General features: G+C 36.0%; 1 protein-coding gene across 1 annotated transcript in view; it reads left to right on the top strand.

Moving 5' to 3' along the window:
- The window catches only part of SLC35F5 (solute carrier family 35 member F5), a 208,537-nt gene that overhangs the window by 35,531 nt on the left and 152,224 nt on the right, over positions 1 to 20,782 (top strand). Inside the window, exons 14-17 of the mRNA XM_030843825.2 lie at positions 1,714 to 1,868; positions 2,390 to 2,476; positions 5,648 to 9,638; positions 10,780 to 11,033. Coding sequence (XP_030699685.1) covers positions 1,714 to 1,868; positions 2,390 to 2,465 — 231 coding nt within the window. The 3' untranslated portion in view covers positions 2,466 to 2,476; positions 5,648 to 9,638; positions 10,780 to 11,033. The remainder of the gene's footprint in view (positions 1 to 1,713; positions 1,869 to 2,389; positions 2,477 to 5,647; positions 9,639 to 10,779; positions 11,034 to 20,782) is intronic.

Below are 20,782 nucleotides of genomic sequence, written 5' to 3'. Positions count from 1 at the left end.
ATAGTTTCTGAAATTTTAGCATTTATCAACTTTATTTATTGAGCTTGAAATGTATATTTTTTTAACCTGTTGGTATTTGGTATAATAGGAAGCATCCCTGATTGTTTTCAGGTTTATATTCAGGAGTTAGACTCTTTTTGTTTACTTAGGCAGTTTTCATTGTTAATAAATGTCTTCATTTAAAAAAAATTGTCTTCATAGCTTGTTGGAAATCAAATTAAAAGTTTTTTTTAATTATTCAGCAGCATATAAATAACTGCATTGTTAAAAGTGAACTTTGCCTTTAAAAGTCATCTAGAGTTTTACTTACCTTTATAAAGTTTGCTTTTTTCAGTTCTAAAATAGGGTTTTTAGTTGAATATTCATGAAATCATTCTATCAACTATATCTGCATTTTTAACTCTCATTAGTCAGAAGTTCTTTATACTTTTTCCTTTCTTCGGTCATTTAAGTTCAGCATGGTTTTTCTAGATTATTAAATATTCTGGCAAATATTCCAAGAATATGTTATACCAATACTTTGATAACAGTGTGAAGGCTTTTTAGTACTTACTGCTGGGTGTTCTTATCCTGACTCAGCCTGTGTGTGTGTACTACACAAGCAGGACGTGCATGTTAAAAGTTGTCAGTGGTTTTTCTTGTGTTACGCATTATGAGTCCCTCATAAAAGAAACCATTATTCTCACAAAACCCCTTTACTCTGACTAATGGGTGGTATGAAATGGAATAGTATATGTTTTCCACAAGAGGGAGTCTTGCCTTTGATTCTCAGCCTCATTTTTTTAATGCTTAGAGAGGGCAAGCAATTTTTCTTCCCTATTTTAAAGATAGGAGTTACTGTTTTTGTCATTATTTTGAAAGCCAACCACCAGTGTGTTGCAGCTGAGTCTCAATAGTTAATCAGTGCAGGCTCTTTTTAGCAATTGTTTTTGATCCTTAGTTGAATCTAGATGGTAAAGGAAAGAAATGATTTTTTTTTTGTTTTGGTAACTTTATGGTGTCTCATTTTTAATTTTCTTGACGACCCTGATAAAATGATGGATTGGAGGGTCAGGCTTGGCGATCTGAGGGCTCCTCACCCCTGAAAGTATTTCTCTTTGTAATCTTTATTTTACTTAGTTATGATTTCCTTTTGAAAATTTCTGTTTCATTTGTTACTAGATAATCAAGCTATATTTCATCAATAAAATGTTTGCAAAAGTTTTACTTGAGTTTCATCTGTTTTTAGTACTGTCTTAAGAACCATAACATAACACAACATATCATAGCAATAGCATAACCTAGTTTTTCAAAAGTGGGAGTTTTTAAAAATGAGTTCAGGAACTAAAGGGGAAGAATCAACTTGAGAACAGGCAGTAATCAGTAAAGAAAAAATGGGCAATGTGATGTGTAAGGCAAATGCTTAAAATTTCATAATTCTGTTTCTTATGTACTATGCCTGTACTTATTAGTGAAAAGCATGCTTTCCTTTAGGCTATTTTCCAAGCAAGAAGTATTTTTGTTGGTAATTTAAGCAGGTGGTTAATATGTTGAAGTCCTGAATCCTTATATTTAATAATAACATACTTAAAATGTTGTCAAAGATTAGTATTATTTTCTTGGTGTTTTACTTTATTCCTGCAAGTTATCATAAGTGGAAAACTTACGTTAAAGGGAAAATTGTCTTAATGGTAATTGTGGGTGTTTTGTTTTTCTTCTATCTCTTATTTTTAGGTGCAGTTTTCTTGGTTATTTTTTGCAGGCGCTATCCCTGTATTTTTTTCATTTTTTATTGTAACTCTCCTGTGCCATTATAATAATTGGGATCCTGTGATGGTGGGAATCAGAAGAATTTTTGCCTTTATATGCAGAAAACATCGAATTCAGAGGTAGGTTAAGTTCTAATACAGATTTTTTAAAAATAATGTTTACTAAGTAAATTAGGAATCATATCATGCTGGCCTAGCTTTTTAGAGATTCTGTGAAGAATTTTTAAAAGATTATAATTTTATATGTACAGTGCCAGATAAAAGAATTTGTTCAGACCCTTCAGGTGATAAGATAGTTTCTTCCCAATTGCTTTTTTTAAAAAAAAAAAATGTTTTGATTCACAGGTACAACCAAAGTGCTTATTACTGCTTTGCTAAAACAAATTTATATGTAGAAAACATTTGTTTGTTTGAAAAAACTTCATAATAAAATATGATAACATTGCCTCCATTTTTTTTCAATTTCTTTCTTTTTAAGAGAGAGAAACCTTTTTACATTCTACTCTAAAAAGAATTTGGGACAATTTGTTGGGGAATCTTGACCTTGTCTTAGGTCTGACCTCAAGCCTCAGCCAGTGGAGTAGATCATTTTTAAGGGTTCCTTAGGTCTAAAGCTTTCCTAACTATTGTCTTTTTTTAAGGGTTCCAGAAGACAGCGAACAGTGTGAGAGTCTCATTCCTATGCACGGTGTTTCTCAGGAGGATGGAGCCAGTTAGCTGTAGTCCAGGTTTGTATGTTAGCTGACAGTAGTATTGAATAAGGTTCTTATTCTTGTATTGCTCAAATACAGAATCGATTTTCCATTATTAGTTGTTTGAGAGGCAATACAGCTTAGAGGCTAAGGGAGTCCAATTCTGGAGTCAAACTTCATGGGTTCCAATTCCAGCTTCTCTATGTACTAGCTCTGTGACTTTATGCAACGTTCTTAACCTCACTGTGCCTCAGCTTTCTTATCTGTAAAATGGGGTTGCAGTAGAACCTCCCTCACAAAGTTGTTAGAAGAATTAAATACTTGGTAAGTTTAAAACACATACAACATAGTACCTGAGTCGAATTAAGTGATTCCCAAGTTTTGTTTGTTTGTTTGCTTTTTGAAAAGGAAGAAGTAAAATTGTATTCAGTTGCAGATTGCATGATTATATTTAGAAATTCTAAGGAATTAGCAAAAAAAGTTACTAGAATAATTGAGTTTAGCAAGATCACATATACAGTGTCAATATAAAAAAATCTTCCTATTATTTCTGTATGTAGCAATGAACAATAATTAAATGAAATTAAGAAAAATTCCATAAACAATGAACTTTTAAAAATACCTACAAGTACATTTAACAAACATTGTACAAGACTTGTAGATGGAAAACTAAAAAATAATTCAGAGAAAAATTAGAGATATGAGTAAATGGAGAGATATAATAATGTGTTCATGGGTTGAATGACTCAACCCTTTAAGATGTACTATTAAAAAGCCAGTTATCCCTAAACTGATCTATAGATTGAGTGCAATCCCAGTCAATATTCTAACGAGCTTTCTTGTGGAAATTGACAAGATGGTCCTAAAATAAGGCAATTAAAAATTTTTTATCTATTTTTTAAAATTAAATTATACTTGAACTACAACGCTGTTAGATCCAGGTACAAAACATTGTGATTTGCTATTTCTATACTCTACAAAATAATCACAAGTGATTCCAAGTTTTTTTTTTTTTTTTTTTTTTTGCGGTACGCGGGCCTCTCACTGCTGTGGCCTCTCCCGTCGTGGAGCACAGGCTCCGGATGCACAGGCCCAGTGGCCACAGCTCACGGGCCCAGCCGCTCCACGGCATGTGGGATCTTCCCGGACCGGGGCACGAAACCGCGTCCCCTGCATCAGCAGACGGACTCTCAACCACTGTGCCACCAGGGAAGCCTGTGATTCCAAGTTTTAACTATTACTTATATTCATGCTAATGGTCATCATTTTACTTAATGATACACTTTAGAAAAATATTTTTTTCTGAGTATAAAATTAAGAAAAAATGTAATACTTCAGCGTATATCCAGTCTCTTCTCCATGTATGTGTGTGTGTTTACCACAACTCGCACAATATATATCCTGATTCTCTGACTATGCTTTTCACTTAACAATGTTTCGAGAACATTTCCACATTTTTTTTTAATTTTAAGAAATAGTATCTTTTATATTTCTTACATGACAGAAAGAGTACGTGATAGTTTATGTTTCTCTTAATGAGTCCTTGAAATATATCCACCGTATATCTTTGGTAGGTAGGAAAGCAATTATTTATTTAGAGCAAGAGATCACAATAAATTACTGAAATTCTGGAAATTCTGGTCCCTTTCTTCTGAGGTAACTTTAGACGATTTATATTGAAATGTTTCTTGGTTACACCTGGGCTTCCCCTCTTCACCTAGAACATTGAACAACTCCTGTCAACTCCTTGCACTCACATTGGCCATGAAGCTTAAGTTTATCTTCATGGTAAATTCACCTCTAACCCAAGGCTGTTTGTCTTGGTTTTATGTTTTTCTTTGATTGGTCTTTTTTTATTCTAGTTTTTCCTCTTAGGATGGTTATATATGCACATAGTTTGAAGAGTTAGAGTTCTACAATTCTTATTGTACAATGGAGCTATCCCCTGCCCTGCACTGCCTATCCTGCTTTCATTCTTTTCCCACCCTGAGGAACTCCCACCCTTTAAACTCGTCATTGATTTGTTTCATATTTTCCTCTCCATCTAAGTACCATGCTTATACTTCTATTTCTTGATTTCTCAGTTTCAGGCCTCTTCAGCTGGTTTTCCCACTATGGCACATGAGGACAGGTTACTTTCAGTTTCCCCCTCCTCTGCTCCCACTGCACTTGCCTGCCTTCCAGCCCTGTATCATTCCTACCTCCTCATCATCCCAGGATATTTATCCTGTGATTTTGAATAGATGTGTAATCAGTGTTTACATTGTTATGCCTATATAAATGTTACTTTTACCTGAGCCATGTAGGATTGTGCCTGGCATTTCCCCAGTCCAGAGACCCTCTGTTACTACCCTTTTTGGAGAATGAACCTCAGATCTTGAGGTTCATTGAGGATAGAGAAGAGGCACTTGACCAGCTGTGAAACGTGAGGGGCGGGCATCTGAGTGTCTGACTGCTTTTTCTATAAACTTTGTACCAATCTGCCTACTTTTAGTCGTTTCTTCACCCCTCCTTACAGAGGCATCTGGTTGTATTTCTTCATTGCTAGCTAAGAGTTGGCTGCTCTTTTCTTGTCTCTGTTCTTCTCTATGTCCAGGTGGTTTATACTTTTTTAAAAAAATCCCTTTATTATCTTTTTACTGAGGTTTTGGGGACAGAGTAGAACTATGTATATTTTGCTCTTTTAAAATTGTTTTAATTTTTAAAATTAAAAAATGCAAATAATTATTCTTTAAAACTTTTTAATGCTATAATTTATACATTTTCCCTCCCTAGTATGCTGTGCATTATTCCCATACTCACACTCATACCCACCCTCACCCAGATATTTTTGGAAGTGAGAGCTGGATAAAGAGGAGATAGTGAAGACTGAAGAAGATGGACTACAATAGAGTAGAATAAAGTAGGGCAGGTTGGGCAGCAGTCTTTGTCTTGACAGGGGTAATGGTGGAATGTACCTTGAATAAAACTGTTATTATGTGATCTTAAAGTAGTATTGGATGTCAGCCTTTGACATTGCTGTAGAAGTCACTTTCATGAGTTCTTAGAACTCACCTCAAGTTCTGGTATCCAGTTATTAAGTATATAGGCTGTGTTTGATATATATTCCAATGGTAAGATAATTTTCTTTTTAAAATATAAACTATAGAAATTAAAGCTATGACAGTTGTAATCTAATGATGATCCCGTGTTTGTTTTTATTTTTAGCTTGATAATGGAACAATATACGGTGAAGAGACAATCTCTGGCAAGTTTTTGTAGAAAAATGTTTCAGTGCCTAGTCTGAAAAATAACAGTTTCAGTTCTTTGGAACTCTAAAACATATTTTCCTCTTGTCTGTTTTCTTCATTTTCATAATGAAGTACTTTGCTATGTAGCTGTGTACATATCACTACAGTTATAGGAAGTTTCAGTCTACAGTCCATCTAAAGGACCAACCTGCCTTACACATCTCAAGGAATTCAGCTGATGAAATAATTTGGACTAATCAAGGGATAAAATTTTAATGTTCTGGAGACTTTATTTTCACATATTATTTGTTAAATGCTGGACTATATTATGAAAATGTTTTCAAGAAATCATTTTAAGTATATAGATTGGTGTTTCTTACAGGTAAAATGCTAAAATAAGCTGCCTATAATAGGTACGGATTATATTTTTGAGTTTTGTAGAATATTACAAATTAACAACACGAAAAATGTTTAATTTATGCAGCAAATATATTCACACAAATTTGGTAGGACTTTAGAAAGAATCGATACTTGAGAAAAGATCTGGTTCACTTACACTACATATACTGTATTATCCTTTCATAGCATTAGGTGCCTTCTACTTTAAATCTGTGACAAACCATGACAAATTTTTAAAGGAGAAGTATTATTGTAAAATGAAGAATCATGTACTTCTAAAGACTGTATTGCTGTAAGTTTAATTGATAAAGCTCTGCTTATTTAGAGTTTTGAAGAAATATCCTCTCTTCAATTAAACATTTTCATAATGGAATGATGTAAATTGAAGTGATAAAGAGTATTATTAAAATAAAATGTTTATATATATGTGTGTGTATTATAGATCTATCAATTGGTTTCTGATTTTTTCACATATAAATGTGCCAAATTATCCTAGAACTGGATGCCTCTTCTTTAAATAATTTTAGTTTTCCTAAATAAATTTTTATGGTTAAAAACCAAAGAAGGAAGGCAAGAAGAAATTCTACTTTAAAAATTACATTTGGAGATTTCCTTTACCAAGTTTAAATTAAATATAAATACTCCTGATTTTAACTTTTAAACTTAGGTCTTATATGTCCTTATTGTGCAGCAGCTCCTGGACTCTACTCACTGTAGCCCTCAGAGGATGAATGTATGTCTCAGGATTCATCCAGGCTTTTGATTAATCAGAACGTATTTCCTTCTCAAGTTTTGTGAGATTAGTTCCTTTCTCTTCAAAATTTCTTAACACATCTGTTTTTTAAAAATTCCCTTTGCAATATTTAGCTTCAGTTCGTCTTATTCACGTTCTTAAAATTGCTTCGATGTTACCGTAAGTCTAAAATGAAGTTTAGCCATCTTTCTGCTTGTCCTGAAATTTTATATTATATTAATTTAAAAGATTGTTGATAACATTAAATTTTAAAAATAGATGTTATCCTATTTGGTGCCACCAATAAATCTTAAACCGAAAAGAATCCTGATTTTGTGAGCTTGGCACAGGTTAAAGGCATGTAAAGAATGTGGACTTCGAAGAAATTTTCTCTTGAAAAGAACTAATGAAGTACATTTCAGTTACTCAAAGACTAAGTTTGGTTGACGTTCCCTATCTGTATACCCCTCTACTTCATGTTTTTGCTGTTTTGACAGTTCGCCAGTACCTTTCCGCAGTTTACGGGATGAAATAGTTGAAACAGTGTCAGTGAAATTCAAGCTTTAAATTTTTCTGTAAATATGGTAGGAAAAGAGGTTGAACTTAGAATTTTTTGGTTGTCCATGTGCTCTATGTTCACATGTCATACAGATCATGTGTTGTCACTCAGGATTCCAGAAGTAGTCAGCCTTGTTAACATACTGGATAAATCTTGAGGAGGTCTTCCACTAGGCTATGCTTTTTGTCAAAGAACCTCTTTAGAAGGAAGCAAAATTACATTGGTTAGCTGAAAGTAGGGATTACTGCTGCTTTGCCAACTTACATATTGTTTTTTCTCCCAGGTTATATTTATCTGAATGATTTTGGTATTTGAATACTGTAGCCATGGCAAGTGAGCAGTTGAAGACTTCCTTTCTGCACCTTGTAGTTAAGGGTTCACCTTCTCAGAAAATTAAGTTACGGTAGATTACTTTCATTCTGTGATTACCTAGAAGTCTAAGTATCAGGGCCCTAGGGTCACAGCAACCACACTGCAGGCCTTTGGAAATGTTGGGAGAGGTTACACTCAAGTAACTGCTAATGTCCTTCATCTCTGTTGGAACAGTGTTGGCCTGTGATTATATTTTTCTGAATCTAAAGACCCAAATAGGGATTTCTAAAACCTTGTTTCAGTCTTCTACTTTTCTTCCCATACATAATTTAAATTCCATTATTGTATAACGTTTCAAATTATGACCTTGATGAAAGGGAGTCTGCTGTTTTGTCAGAAACACTTTCAGTTAGATGAACATCAGAATCTCTACTAAAACAAAACTGAAAAATGAGGCAGCCTTAAAAGTGCTTAGATGAACACTTTTTGAAGCTCAGAAAAGCCATTAGATATACGTAAGACATTCCGTTAAATAAATTTTGATTTTTAAAAAGTTGATACATTGACTTCTGTCAGCCTGACTTAATTAATTCCTTAAATTAAACTGATTTTCCCACTGGCAGCCAGCGAATAAAATTAATTGTTTCTATAGAAGTGAGCTCACAAGGTTAAATGAATGTTCTCAAAGGTATACAGTCTTATTTCTGGAAGAATGCTCATGCCCGCTTCACAATGAATCATGCAGAACCAATTTGGGGTTGCAAGGTGTGACTTCTCTGGAAGCCAAGGGTTTTCATAAGGCAGTTTGGTAAGATCTGTAGCACTAATCCTCAGTGTGCTGGTTGAAGAAACAAAATATCTCTAAAGAAAGATAAAGTAGGAAGTAATTTTAAAATATATTTCCCAGAATCATATCAGCAAATAAATGAAATGTCGTTTTTATTTTAAGCAATTCTAGTTGTTAGAATCCTGCCTCATTTCTCCCTACTTTCCTTTTGAAATATTCTCTATTACTAAATAATATTATAGGAAGAATTCAAAGAATTAAGAGATGACTGTTACCTCTGACATCTGCGAATTTAACTTATACAGCTAACATAATTGTGTGCTGATTTTGTTTCTTCGATGGTGACAGGGCATATATGAGATTCTCAGTCTATAGAGTTTGAAGGTAGGGTTCTATTTTATTACATCATGTACCAAAAATTCCATTTGGCTAAACTGAGGTACATTTTTTTACATAGACTTGCAATTTTTAGATGCCCCACATTTGCTTTTTTATACTATCAGCCTCATCCATCTGTAGAAAAACTAATAGTACAGTATTTCGTAGTCTGTCCTGTATATGTACATAGGAAACTTCCCTTTAAATATTAAGAGCCTTTTAAAAACTGGGGACAGAAAAGGAGTTCATTATAAATCCAAAGCAAATAATGACCATTGGGAATTTATTGTTATACTAACATGAAGCTTTTTTGTTTTGCCATTAGGCGTCAAGAGGACATGATAATTGAAATCTTTATTTTAACTTTAACTCTTATTATAATGATTACCTTATTTTCATTCTGATTTTTTGATTTTCTAAAAAAAATTGTGTTTTATATATCTTAGGAACTAAGCATCATTTTTAATGTCATTGCATTTAAAAAACAAGACTTTCCTATAAAACTTCCTATATGATAACTATACATACTAGAATGGCAACTAATGAAATCATTGACAAAAATTTAAGGAAAAATTACATATGAAAAGGAATTAGTATTCTCCGGTTAGGCATACTTGCCGAAATGCTAAAGTGAAATGGCAAAATATCCAATGAGAACATTTTGAATTTTTGGTAACATGAGTTATTTTATTTTTCATTTGGGGGTTTGGAGTGGAGAAGCACTCAGATGAAGACAGCATTTCCTTCTTGATATTTTAAAGTTGGAAAAGAAAACCTTCCAAATGGAAACTTTTAACAAGGTACTTCATTAAATTCTTAGTTTTTAATTTAATTTTGCATGTGGTTTCTTTCTTAAGAGCTACTTTTATTAACTTTAACTTAGATCCTTGTATGCTAAACATTCAGTATATCCCTACTTAGTTTTCCTATACCTAGTTTTAATTATGGCAAGTAATACTAAAGTCAGTCAGGCAAGGGTATTTGTCAATTTCAGTGGATCTCTATAAGGCAGGCAGAAGATTTTTGTTTCAAGTCTTATTTATTTGGGATATAAGATGAAAACAGTTCTTCAGAATCTTACTGGCAATATTTGTTTATTCAGAATAGCTCTCACTTTTTTTTTTCTTATGAAAAAATTCAATGTCAAGCAGTTAGACCGTAACATCAAAAGCAAAATTTTGTTGAAGGCCATCCCTGTCATAATATTCAGGGATAAGGGGTAATACAATAAGTTCTTCTGACCTCTGCAGTAGCTCAGTGTAGAATTATATGTATTTTAATACGTACGCTCCAGGTAAGGCTTCCAAGAGGCAACATGCTAAAGAGCAGTGGCTCTCAAACTTGAGGGCCCACCAGCATCATTTGGAGGGCTTGCTGGGCCCACCCCAGAGTTTCTCATTCAGAAGGGCTGGGCAACGCCTGTGAATCTGCATTCCTAACAAGTTTTCAGGTAATGCCCCTGCTGCTGGTCCTAGGACTGCGCTTTGTGAATCATTACCCTCAGGAAGAGCAGTGACTTCGAAGTTGGAATTCCCCTGTTCTCCATTAGTGGATTTACTGGGGGGCAGGAGGGGGGGCAGGTATTTAATCCAGGTAGGCCTACATTTCCTTAGCTGTAAAATGGAGGTTAATGCTACCTACCTGGGACTGTGAGAATTGAGGTAGTAAAGTTGGAAGTGCCCAGTCCTACATGCCTGGGGGCCTTGATAAATGCTGATTCCCTTGTTCCATCCTCCCCTTCCTATTCTCAAATGGAAAGGGAGGAACTAAACTTAACGCCTTCTAAGTTCCTGTCACCTCTCAAATTCTGTGATTCTAAAAGTTCTCTAGTTCAAGAGACAATGCCAAACACTGTATGTGTGTTTGGTGCTTTACAGAGAGTGGTGTGGTGGTAACAGTGAGATTGCATAGACCATAGTTTCGCTTCTGCTTTCATTACAGCTTAGCATCCAGACTCTGTAAAGAAGTTTTCAGTGAGATTTGAAAGCAGCATTGAAGAAATTATATTTGAATTCATGACGGTTTCTGGAGGCTGAGTGTATCAGATAAATCGGCATGCTTTTCTCAACGACTGGCCTTATTAGAGTCTCCACTATGTTGCCTCCTATAATGCATGCTCAAATGTGTAGTTTTCATTACCTGCGTGATTTTCAGACAGCATTAAATAAGCTGCAAAACAAATCCAAGCTAAAACTGTGAGCATATAATTTTTTAAAATTTTATTTATTTATTTATTTATTTATTGGCTGCGTTGGGTCTTCGTTGCTGCGTGCGGGCTTTCTCTAGTTGCGGCGAGCGGGGGCTACTCTTCGTTGTGGTGCACGGGCTTCTCGTTGTGGTGGCTTCTCGTTGCAGAGCATGGGCTCTAGGCACATGGGCTTCAGTAGTTGTGGCACACGGGCTCAGTAGTTGTGGCTCGCAGGTTCTAGAGCGCAGGCTCAGTAGTTGTGGCGCACGGGCTTAGTTGCTCCATGTCATGTGAGATCTTCCCAGACCAGGGCTCGAACCCGTGTCCCCTGCACTGGCAGGCGGATTCTTAACCACTGTGCCATCAGGGAAGCCTGTGAGCATATAATTTTTATAGCATGAAGTTATTCAGTGTTTTATTTAAAAATAGTCACTAGTGTATTTACTCTTGTGAATTTATAATCTAAAAAATTGGGGATGCTAAAAGTACTGGGCTAAAATACTATTAGATTTTTTTAACTTCATCTTGTTAAAGAAAATAATCACAACCAGGGTCCTTTTTCTTTACCCCGCCATCTAAATCTATACAGTATATATGCTAACGTACATATATGGAATCTAAGAAAACGGTACTGAAGAACCTAGTGGCAGGGCAGGAATCAAGACGCAGACATAGAGAACAGAGACTTGAGGATGCTGGTGGGGAGGGGGAAGGTGGGACAAAGTGAGAGAGTGGCATGGACATATATACATATATACACTCCCAAATGTAAAATAGATTATAGTGGGAAGCAGCCGCATAGCACAGGGAGATCAGCTTGGTGCTTTGTGACCACCTAGAGGGGTGTGATAGGGAGGGTGGGAGGGAGACACAAGAGGGAGGGGATATGGGGATATATATATACATATAGCTGATTCACTTTGTTATACAGCAGAAACTAACATACCATTGTAAAGCAATTATACTCCAATAAAGATATTTAAAAAAATAAATCTATACAGTAAATTTGGGGATGAGTATGTACAACAAAAAGCACATGCAGCTAAGTGATTGGGGTTTGGCGACATATGTGGAACTTGAATAAAGCATTTGCAGCCATCCAGGATGATCTCCTTAAACTACTCTCTGCCGGGGGCCTGCAGGATGTGCACTGGAAACATGGGTGGGAGAGCTTTTCCCACACGCTGGAGGCTCTGACTGCATTTGAAATACCTATTTTTAAAAACCTGAGCAGAAGGAGGCTAGAAAGAATGCAGACAGGACATTGAAAATGCTAATTCCCTTTGTTAGTAGAACATGAAATACCTGATAGTGGCCAAAAAAAAAAAAAAGTCAATGCCAGGATACAATGTAGGGTAAAGTTCAACTAGTATAATCTGAAGTGGGTCTTAATATTCAGATTCATGTTAGAGGTTAGGCAGCAATATTTTTGTGGAACCAGGTATATATATTTATTTTGCCTTTCTTTATAGTCATACTGGTAAATTCTTGGGAAGGTTTGTTTTGCATCCAAGATATTTTCTATACGGTTGACCCTTGAACAACACGGGGGTTAATCTGAGTATAATTTATAGTCGACCCTCCATCTCCCATAGTTCCTCCATATCCGTATATTCAACCACAGACCTTTATAGTCCTGTAATATTTACTCTTGAACAATATCTGCATATTAGTGGACCTGTGCAGTTCAATCTGAACAGCTGTTCAAGGGTCAACTGTACTAAAATTTTATAGTATATTCTTAATCCCCTTTGGCTAGTAAATTAAAGCTGAGATTATCAAGTGTCAACATACTGTGATTTGTATTTTAACATAAGACAAGAGTGCATCATTTTGATCAAGTTGCAACATTTTAATTTTATCTGATGGGTCTATATTAAGTAATCAGTAGCTAAGTGCAAATACTCCCATCCCTGTAGTAGAGATCATTTTATATAAAAGTCACCTTAATTACTAGACCCAGAAGGCCAGAGGTGATGAAAGAGTACTTTAGAAAGATGAAATGTTAAATAAATAAACAAATTAAGGAAACAATCTGAGATAGATTTGCCTAAGTGTAATTTAATGCAGATATTTATCTCAGATTTGTTTTTAAACTTGATAATTTTATTCTTCCATCTGTTTAATAAAATGAATATTTTCTGATTTTCAGAACCTGGCATATTTAAATTTTAAACACAATTATAAAATTAATTCTAATTACTACTTATGGTACAAATTCTATTCTAATTTGGGGCCAGAACTATCCCAGTTTTGGAGGCAATTTGAAACTGCTTTTTTTTTTTTTTTTTTGCTGTATGCGGGCCTCTCACTGTTGTGGCCTCTCCCGTTGCGGAGCACAGGCTCCAGACGCGCAGGCACAGCGGCCATGGCTCACGGGCCTACGTGCTCCGTGGCATGTGGGATCCTCCCAGACTGGGGCACGAACCCGTGTCCCCTGCATCGGCAGGCGGACTCTCAACCACTGCACCACCAGGGAAGCCAGGGAAACTGCTTATTTTTATACTATATGATTTGGGAAAGATTATTTTATAGACTATGAATAACCTAATGTAAAGTATGTATGGTTTATTTTAATGCATTTGTGTAAAACCATATGTATATTCTACTTATAGTATGTACTTCTATTTCAGTAAAAATACATGAAAAATTCAGATCTGTCCTTGTGCAAACAAGTATTTGGTGGTTCTTTTTTTTCCGGCCACACCGCGCAGCATGCGGGATCTTAGTTCCCTGACCAGGGGTCAGACCCACGCTCCCTGTGATGGAAGTGCTGAGTCTTAACCACTGGACCGCCAGGGAAGTCCCAACAAGTATTTGATTTCTAAAGTTTCCTTTTATTCAAACATTTGCACTCATTCTTTCATGCCTGAGTCTCCAAGATGTATCTCAGGTATTTGATAAAGCAGATCTTCTGTAGAACAACGAGAAGAGCAGAGCCACGCACACGATGCAGCCGGAGACGAGGACGACAAAGAAGGGCCCTGCTTTTCCTTTTCTTCCTGCCGTTGACTCCCATTGCAGGGCGTAACCGGGAGCTTGGGACTTGGAGCCTCCGGATGTCAACTCTTCCGAGCTAGAGAGCAGAGGTCAAGCAGGCCCAGAGCTGGCATAGGCACTGGCTTGCGTTTGGAGGCCCGATTGTGTGGAAAACACGTTATCTTTAAACAGCAGAATCACAGTACGTGAAGATGTCACAGTACAAGAAATACTCTGGGGCTTCCCTGGTGGGGCAGTGGTTGAGGGTCCGCCTGCCGATGCGGGGGACACGGGTTCGTGCCCCAGTCCGGGAAGATCCCACATGCCGCGGAGTGGGTGGGCCCGTAAGCCATGGCCGCTGGGCCTGCGTGTCCGGAGCCTGTGCTCTGCTAAGGGAGAGGCAGCGACAGTGAGAGGCCCAAGTACCGCAAAAAAGAAAAAGTGTTAACATGAAAAAAAGAAAGTTGGTTTCATCTTTGGGCTTCTCTGGTGGCGCAGTGGTTGAGAGTCCGCCTACCGATGCAGGAGAAATGGGTTCGTGCCCCGGTCCGGGAAGATCCCACATGCCGCGGAGCGGCTGGGCCCATGAGCCATGGCCGCTGAGCCAGCGCGTCCGGAGCCTGTGCTCCGCAACGGGAGAGGCCACAGCAGTGAGAGGCCCGCGTACCGCCAAAAAAAAGAAAAGAAAGAAATACTCTGAAGCCAGGATTGGTTTTGTCCATCTCAGGTCCACTCCAGAAAGAGGATTTGGGGGGAAATGCCTGCCCTGGACTTCTGTTATCATTCCCAGCCCTCCTCCTCTACTTCCCACCGCCATCCTTTCCCTTTTCCTCTGCTCCTCAAAAATGTGGCTGCTTTAAAGCCAAACATAAAAATAGAACATGAAAAATATTTTTTAGTGACTGAGAGGATGAGAGCTAAAGCATTCAGGATAGTGTATTCACGGAAGTGTTGAAAAAGAGGAACTAAGAACAATAGTTTCTTAATATCTTGGAAGACTCATGAAAGACTGAAAATAGAATCTTAAGGAGATAGTGTTCTCAAAACTTTGCTCTAATTATTTAAAACTCTTCATCTTAATTATTTTGAAAAGTCATTAAGCATTTGTCAATTCTAACCATTAGAGATAAAATTTTAAACTGGTTCATTAATCATAGGTTCATCATTTTACAGTTGGAAGGGTCTCTAGAGAGTTTCTAGTGACAGAATTAGGATGGCCATGTGTCCCAGTTTGTGGAGGACAGTCCCAGTTTACATCTTGTTGTCCTGGTATAATCATTAATAGTGCTCCAATAAGGAATGTAATTTATATTCATTCAATTATATGGCCACCCTAACGTACTCCAAGTTTCCTGACAACTAGGCTGCTGACAAATTTCACATTCTTTGATTCCCAATCTAGTGTTTTTTACTCTAGACCTGTGTGCTTGCATAAAGGAAGCCATATGAGCCAACAATCTTGGGTCTTTTGATCAGGATGTTAACTCCTACCTTGAATCAATTTTCCTCCTGGAGTAGAATGCTAGGATACTTCACAGAGGTAAGTGAAGAGCCAGATCATCCGGTGTGCTCTGTTGGCCCAAATTTTCCTTCCTGGGGCCATAAACCAGTTATTATTATTAAGAAACAAATTAACAAGCAAATTTTTATTTTTCAGGTTTATTGAGGTATAATTGACAAAATAAGTTGTAATATGTAATATGATGATTTGATACACATATACATTATGAAAGGATTTCCACTATAAATTTAATTAACACATCCATCACCTCATATACTTACTTTATTTATTTTTTGGTCAAAAAGCTTAAGATCTACTCTCAGCAAATTTCAGTTATACCATAAAGTATTCTCAACTATAGTCACCATGCTATACATTAGATCCTTAGAACTTTGCTCACTTTATACCTGAAAGTTTGTGCCCTTTTACCAACCACTCCTCATCTCCCCCAACCCCCAGCCCATGGCAACTTCGGTTCTACTCTCTGTTTCTAGAAGTTTGACTTTTTCCTTTTTAGATTCCACATGTAAGTGGTACCATGCAGTACGTCTTATTTCACTTAGCATAATGCCTTCCAAGTTCATCCATGTTGCAAAGGGCAGGATTTCCTTCTTAAAATCTGAATAATATTATATATTATAAATGTATATTATATATATTGTATATATCATATATATATATGATCTTCTTTATCCATTTGTATGTCAACAGACTTTTAGGTTTACCTTGGCTATTGTGAATAATGCTGCAATGAACATGGGAGTACAGATATCGATTTGAGATAGTGATTTTGTTTTCTTAGGATATATAGCCGGAAGTGGGATTGTTGGACTATATGGTAGCTTTGTTTTTTAATTTATTGGGGAACCTGTTTACTATTTTCCATAGTGGCTGCTATACCATTTTACATTCCTGCTAACAGTGTACAAGGATTTCCTTTTTTCCACATATTTACCAGCTTTTGTTATCTCTTGTCTTTTTTATAAAGTCATCAGGCTGTGAGGTGATATTGCAGTTTTGATCTGTATTTCCCTGATGATTAGGGATGCTGAATTTCTTTTCATATACCAATTGGACACTTGTATGTCTTCTTTGGAGAAATGTCTATTCAGGTCCTTTGCCCATTTTTAAATTAGATTATTTGGTTTCTTTTGCTATTGAGTTGTATGAGTTCCTTATATATTTTGGATATTAACTCCTTATTGATATGTGGTTTGCAGATATTTTCTCCCATTCTATAGGTTACCTTTACATTTTGTTGATGTTTTCCTTTGCTGTGCAAGACCTTTTAGTTTGATTTGGTCCCAGTTGTTTATGTTTGCTTTTGTTGCTTTTGCTTTTGGTGTCAAATCCAAAAATTTCATTCTTTTGCATATGAATATCCAATTTCCCCAACACCATTTATTGAAGAGACTATCCTTTCCTCATTTTGTATTCTTGGTGCCTTTGTCAAAAATTAATTGACTAGGGCTTCCCTGGTGGCACAGTGGTTGAGAGTCCACCTGCCAATGCAGGGGACACAGGTTCATGCCCTGGTCCAGGAAGATCCCACATGCCGTGGAGCGGCTGGGCCCGTGAGCCATGGCCGCTGAGCCTGTGCGTCCAGAGCCTGTGCTCCGCAATGGGAGAGGCCACAACAGTGAGAGGCCCGCGTACCGCAAAAAAAAAAAAAAAAAAAAAAAAATTAATTGACTAGATGTGTATGGGTTTGTTTCTCTTCTGGGCACTCTATTCTGTTTCATTGATCTATGTGTCTGTTTTTATGCCAATGACATACTGTTTTGATTACTGTTGCTTTGTAATATAGTTTGAAATCAAGAAATACGATGCCTCCAGCTTTGATCTTTTTGCTCAAGATTGCTTTAGCTATTCAGGGTCTTTTGTGGTTCCAGATGAATTTAGCATTGATTTTTCTGTTTCTGTGAAAAATGACATTGGAATTTTGGTAGAGATTGCATTGCATCCATAGATGGATAAGTATGGACAATTAATTTTTCCAATCCATGAATATGGACTATCTTTTCAATTATTTGTATCTTCAATTTCTTTCATCAGTCTTTTATAGTTTTCAGCATATAGATCATTCACCTCCTTGGTTAAATTTATTCCTAAGTATTTTTACCATATTTGATGTTATTGTAAATGGGATTTTTTTCCTTAGTTTCTCTCTCTGATGGTTCATTGTTACTGAGTAGAAATACAACTGATTTTTATATATTGATTTTTATGTATTAATTTTTGTACTCAGCGACTTTACTGAATGCATTTATCAGTTCTAACAGTTTTTTGATGGAATCTTTAGGTTTTTTTTTTATATATATGAGATCATGTCATCTACAAACATAGACAGTTTTACTTCTTCCTTTCTGATTTGGATGTCATTTTATTTCTTTTTCTTCCTTGATTTATCTGACTAGGACTTCTGGTACTATGTTAAATAGAAGTGCTAAGAGTAGGCATCCTTGTCTTGTTCCTGATCTTAGAAGAAAAGCCTTTAGCTTTTCATTGTTGAGTATGGAGTTAGCTGTGGGGTTGTCATGTGGGGTACATTCCTTCTATACCTAATTTGTTGAGAGTTTTTAATCATGAATGGGTGTTGGATTTTGTCAAATGCTTTTTCTGCATCTATTTAGACAATCATATAATTTTTATCCTTCATTCTGTTAATGTGGTGTATCATATTTATTGATTGGCATATGTTGTGCCATCCTTGCATCTCAGAGATAAATCCCACTTGATCGTGGTGTTTGATTCTTTTAATGTGCTGTTGAATTTAGTTTGCTAATATTTTGTTGAGGATTTTTGCATCTTTGTTTATCAAATATATTGGCCAAGGAAATTTTCTTGTAGTGGCCTTTTCTGGCTTTGGTATCAGGGTAATGCTGGCCTCTTAAAATGAGTTTAGAAGTGTTCCCTTCTCTTCTATCTTTTGGAAGCGTTTGAGAAGGATAAGTATTATTTCTTTTTAACTCTTTGGCAAAATTCACCAGCAAAGCCTTCTGGTCCTGCACTTTTCTTTATTGGGAGGTTTTGATTACTGATTCAGTCTTCTTATTAGTAATTGGTCTGTTCAGATTTTCTGTTTCTTCATGAATCAGTCTTAGTAGGAATGGATCCATTTCTTCTAGACTGTCCAGTTTGTTGGCAAGTAATTGTTCGTAGAAGTCTCTTTTGATCCTTAGTAGTTCTGTGGTATCAGTTTTAATGTCTCCTCTTGTTTCTGATTTTAATCATTTGAGTCTTCTCTCTTTTTTTTTAGTCCGGCTAAAGGTTTGTCAATTTTGTTTGTCTTAGTTTCATTGATCTTTTCTGTTATGTTTCTAATCTATTTATTTTGGCTCTGAACTTTGTTATTTCCTTCCTTCTACTAACTTTGGGTTTAGTTTGTTCTTTATTTAGTTTCCTTCAGGTGTAAAATTAACTTGTTTATTTAAGATCTTTCTTTTTTCTTAATGTAGGCATTTAATGCTATAAAATTCATGTTTAGAACTGCTTTTGCATCCCATAAGTTTTGGTATGTTGTGTTTTTGTTTTTGTTTAAAGATTTTTTTGATTGCCCTTTTGATTTCTTCCTTGATCCATTCAGGAGCATGTTTCTTAATCTTCACATATTTGTGAATTTTTCAATTTTCCTCTTGTTATTGATTTCTAGTTTTAAACCACTGTGGTCACAAAAGATGCTTGCTAAAATTTCAGTGTACTTAAATTTGTTAACACTTGTTTTATGGCCTAACATATGACCAATCCTGGAGAATATTCTGTGTGTGCTTGAGAAGAGTATGTATTCTTCTGCTTTTGGATGAAATGTTCTGTATATGTCTGTTATGTTCATCTTTAACATGTAGTTCAAGTCCAGTTTGGTTACTGACTTTCTGTTTGAATGATCTCTCCATTGTCAAAAGAGGGATATTGAAGTCCCCTGCAACTACTGTGTTGTTATCTATTCAATTGGATGTTGGGCACATTAATATTTATAATTGTTATATCCTTCTTGATGAATTGGTCACCTAATCATTATATAATGACCTTCTTTGCCTCTTTTTACAGCTTTTCACTTAAAGTCTATTTTGTCTGATGTAAATATAGCTACCCTGCTCTCTTTTGGTTCCCATCTGCATGGAATAGCTTTTTTCCCATCCATTCACTTTCAGTCTATGTGTATCTTTAAAACTGAAGTGAGTCTCTTTTCAGCATTTATGTGGGTCTTATCATTATTATAATTTTAAAATCCATTCACCCACTCTATATCTTTTGACTGGAGAATTTAGTTTACTTACATTTACTTTTTGATATGTATGGACTTACTATTGCTATGTTGTTAATTGTTTTCTGGCTTTTTTTGTAGTTCCTTTGTTCCTTTCTTGCTCTCTTATTTCATGATTTGATGATTTTCTGTAATTGTATGCTTTGCTTCCTTTCTTCTTATCTTTTTTTGTGTCTACTGTAGGTTTTCACTTTGTGGTTATCATAACAACTTCATATGCATACAAAGGCTCTACATATGCTTACTCTCCCTCCCACATTTTATGTTTTTGATGTTACAAATTGCATCTCTTTAAATTATGTATCTATTAACAAATTATTATAGCTGTAGTTATTTTTAATGCTTTTTTCTCTTATCCTTTATACTAGAGTTATAAGTGATTTATGCATCCTCATTGCAACATGAGAGTATTCTGAATTCACGTAGACATTTACCTCTACCAGTGAGTTTTATGCTTTCATATATTTTCATGTTACTAATTAGCATCCTTTTGTTTCAGCTTGAAGAACTCCCTTAAACATTTCTTATAAGGCCATTCTAGTGGTAATGGACTCCTTCAGCTTGTGTTTGTCTGGGAAATCTTTATCTCTTCTTTAATTCTGAAGGATAAGTTGGCTAGAATATTCTTGGTTGGCAGTTTTTTTCTTTTAGCATCTTAACTATGTCATCCGACTCTCTTCTGGTCTACAAGGTTTCTGCTGAAAAATCCAATGATAGTCTTATGGAGGTTCTTCAGCTCCCTGATGCAGGCTAACTGGAAGCCTGACCTTCAGGCAGCAGCTGGGAAAGTCAGGACGTTAGCTATGTGGTCTAGCCCCTATCGGGGAGAAACCAAGAGCTGGGTGTTTTTGCTTACTCTGTGCCAAGCCAAAGGGGAAAGTCACTGGTAGTGCTTGTGCATCTATATAGAATGGCCTGTTTTCTTTGTTGGTTTTTTTGTTTTGTTTTTTGCTGCGTTGGGTCTTTATTGCTGTGTGCAGGCTTTCTCTAGTTGCAGTGAGCGGGTGCTACT

Source organism: Globicephala melas, chromosome 7 (genome assembly GCF_963455315.2).
Source record: "Globicephala melas chromosome 7, mGloMel1.2, whole genome shotgun sequence".
In the NCBI taxonomy this organism is placed as follows: Eukaryota; Metazoa; Chordata; class Mammalia; order Artiodactyla; family Delphinidae; genus Globicephala; species Globicephala melas.
Note: the sequence above shows the minus strand (reverse complement) of the source record. Positions and strands in the feature narration are given on the sequence as shown.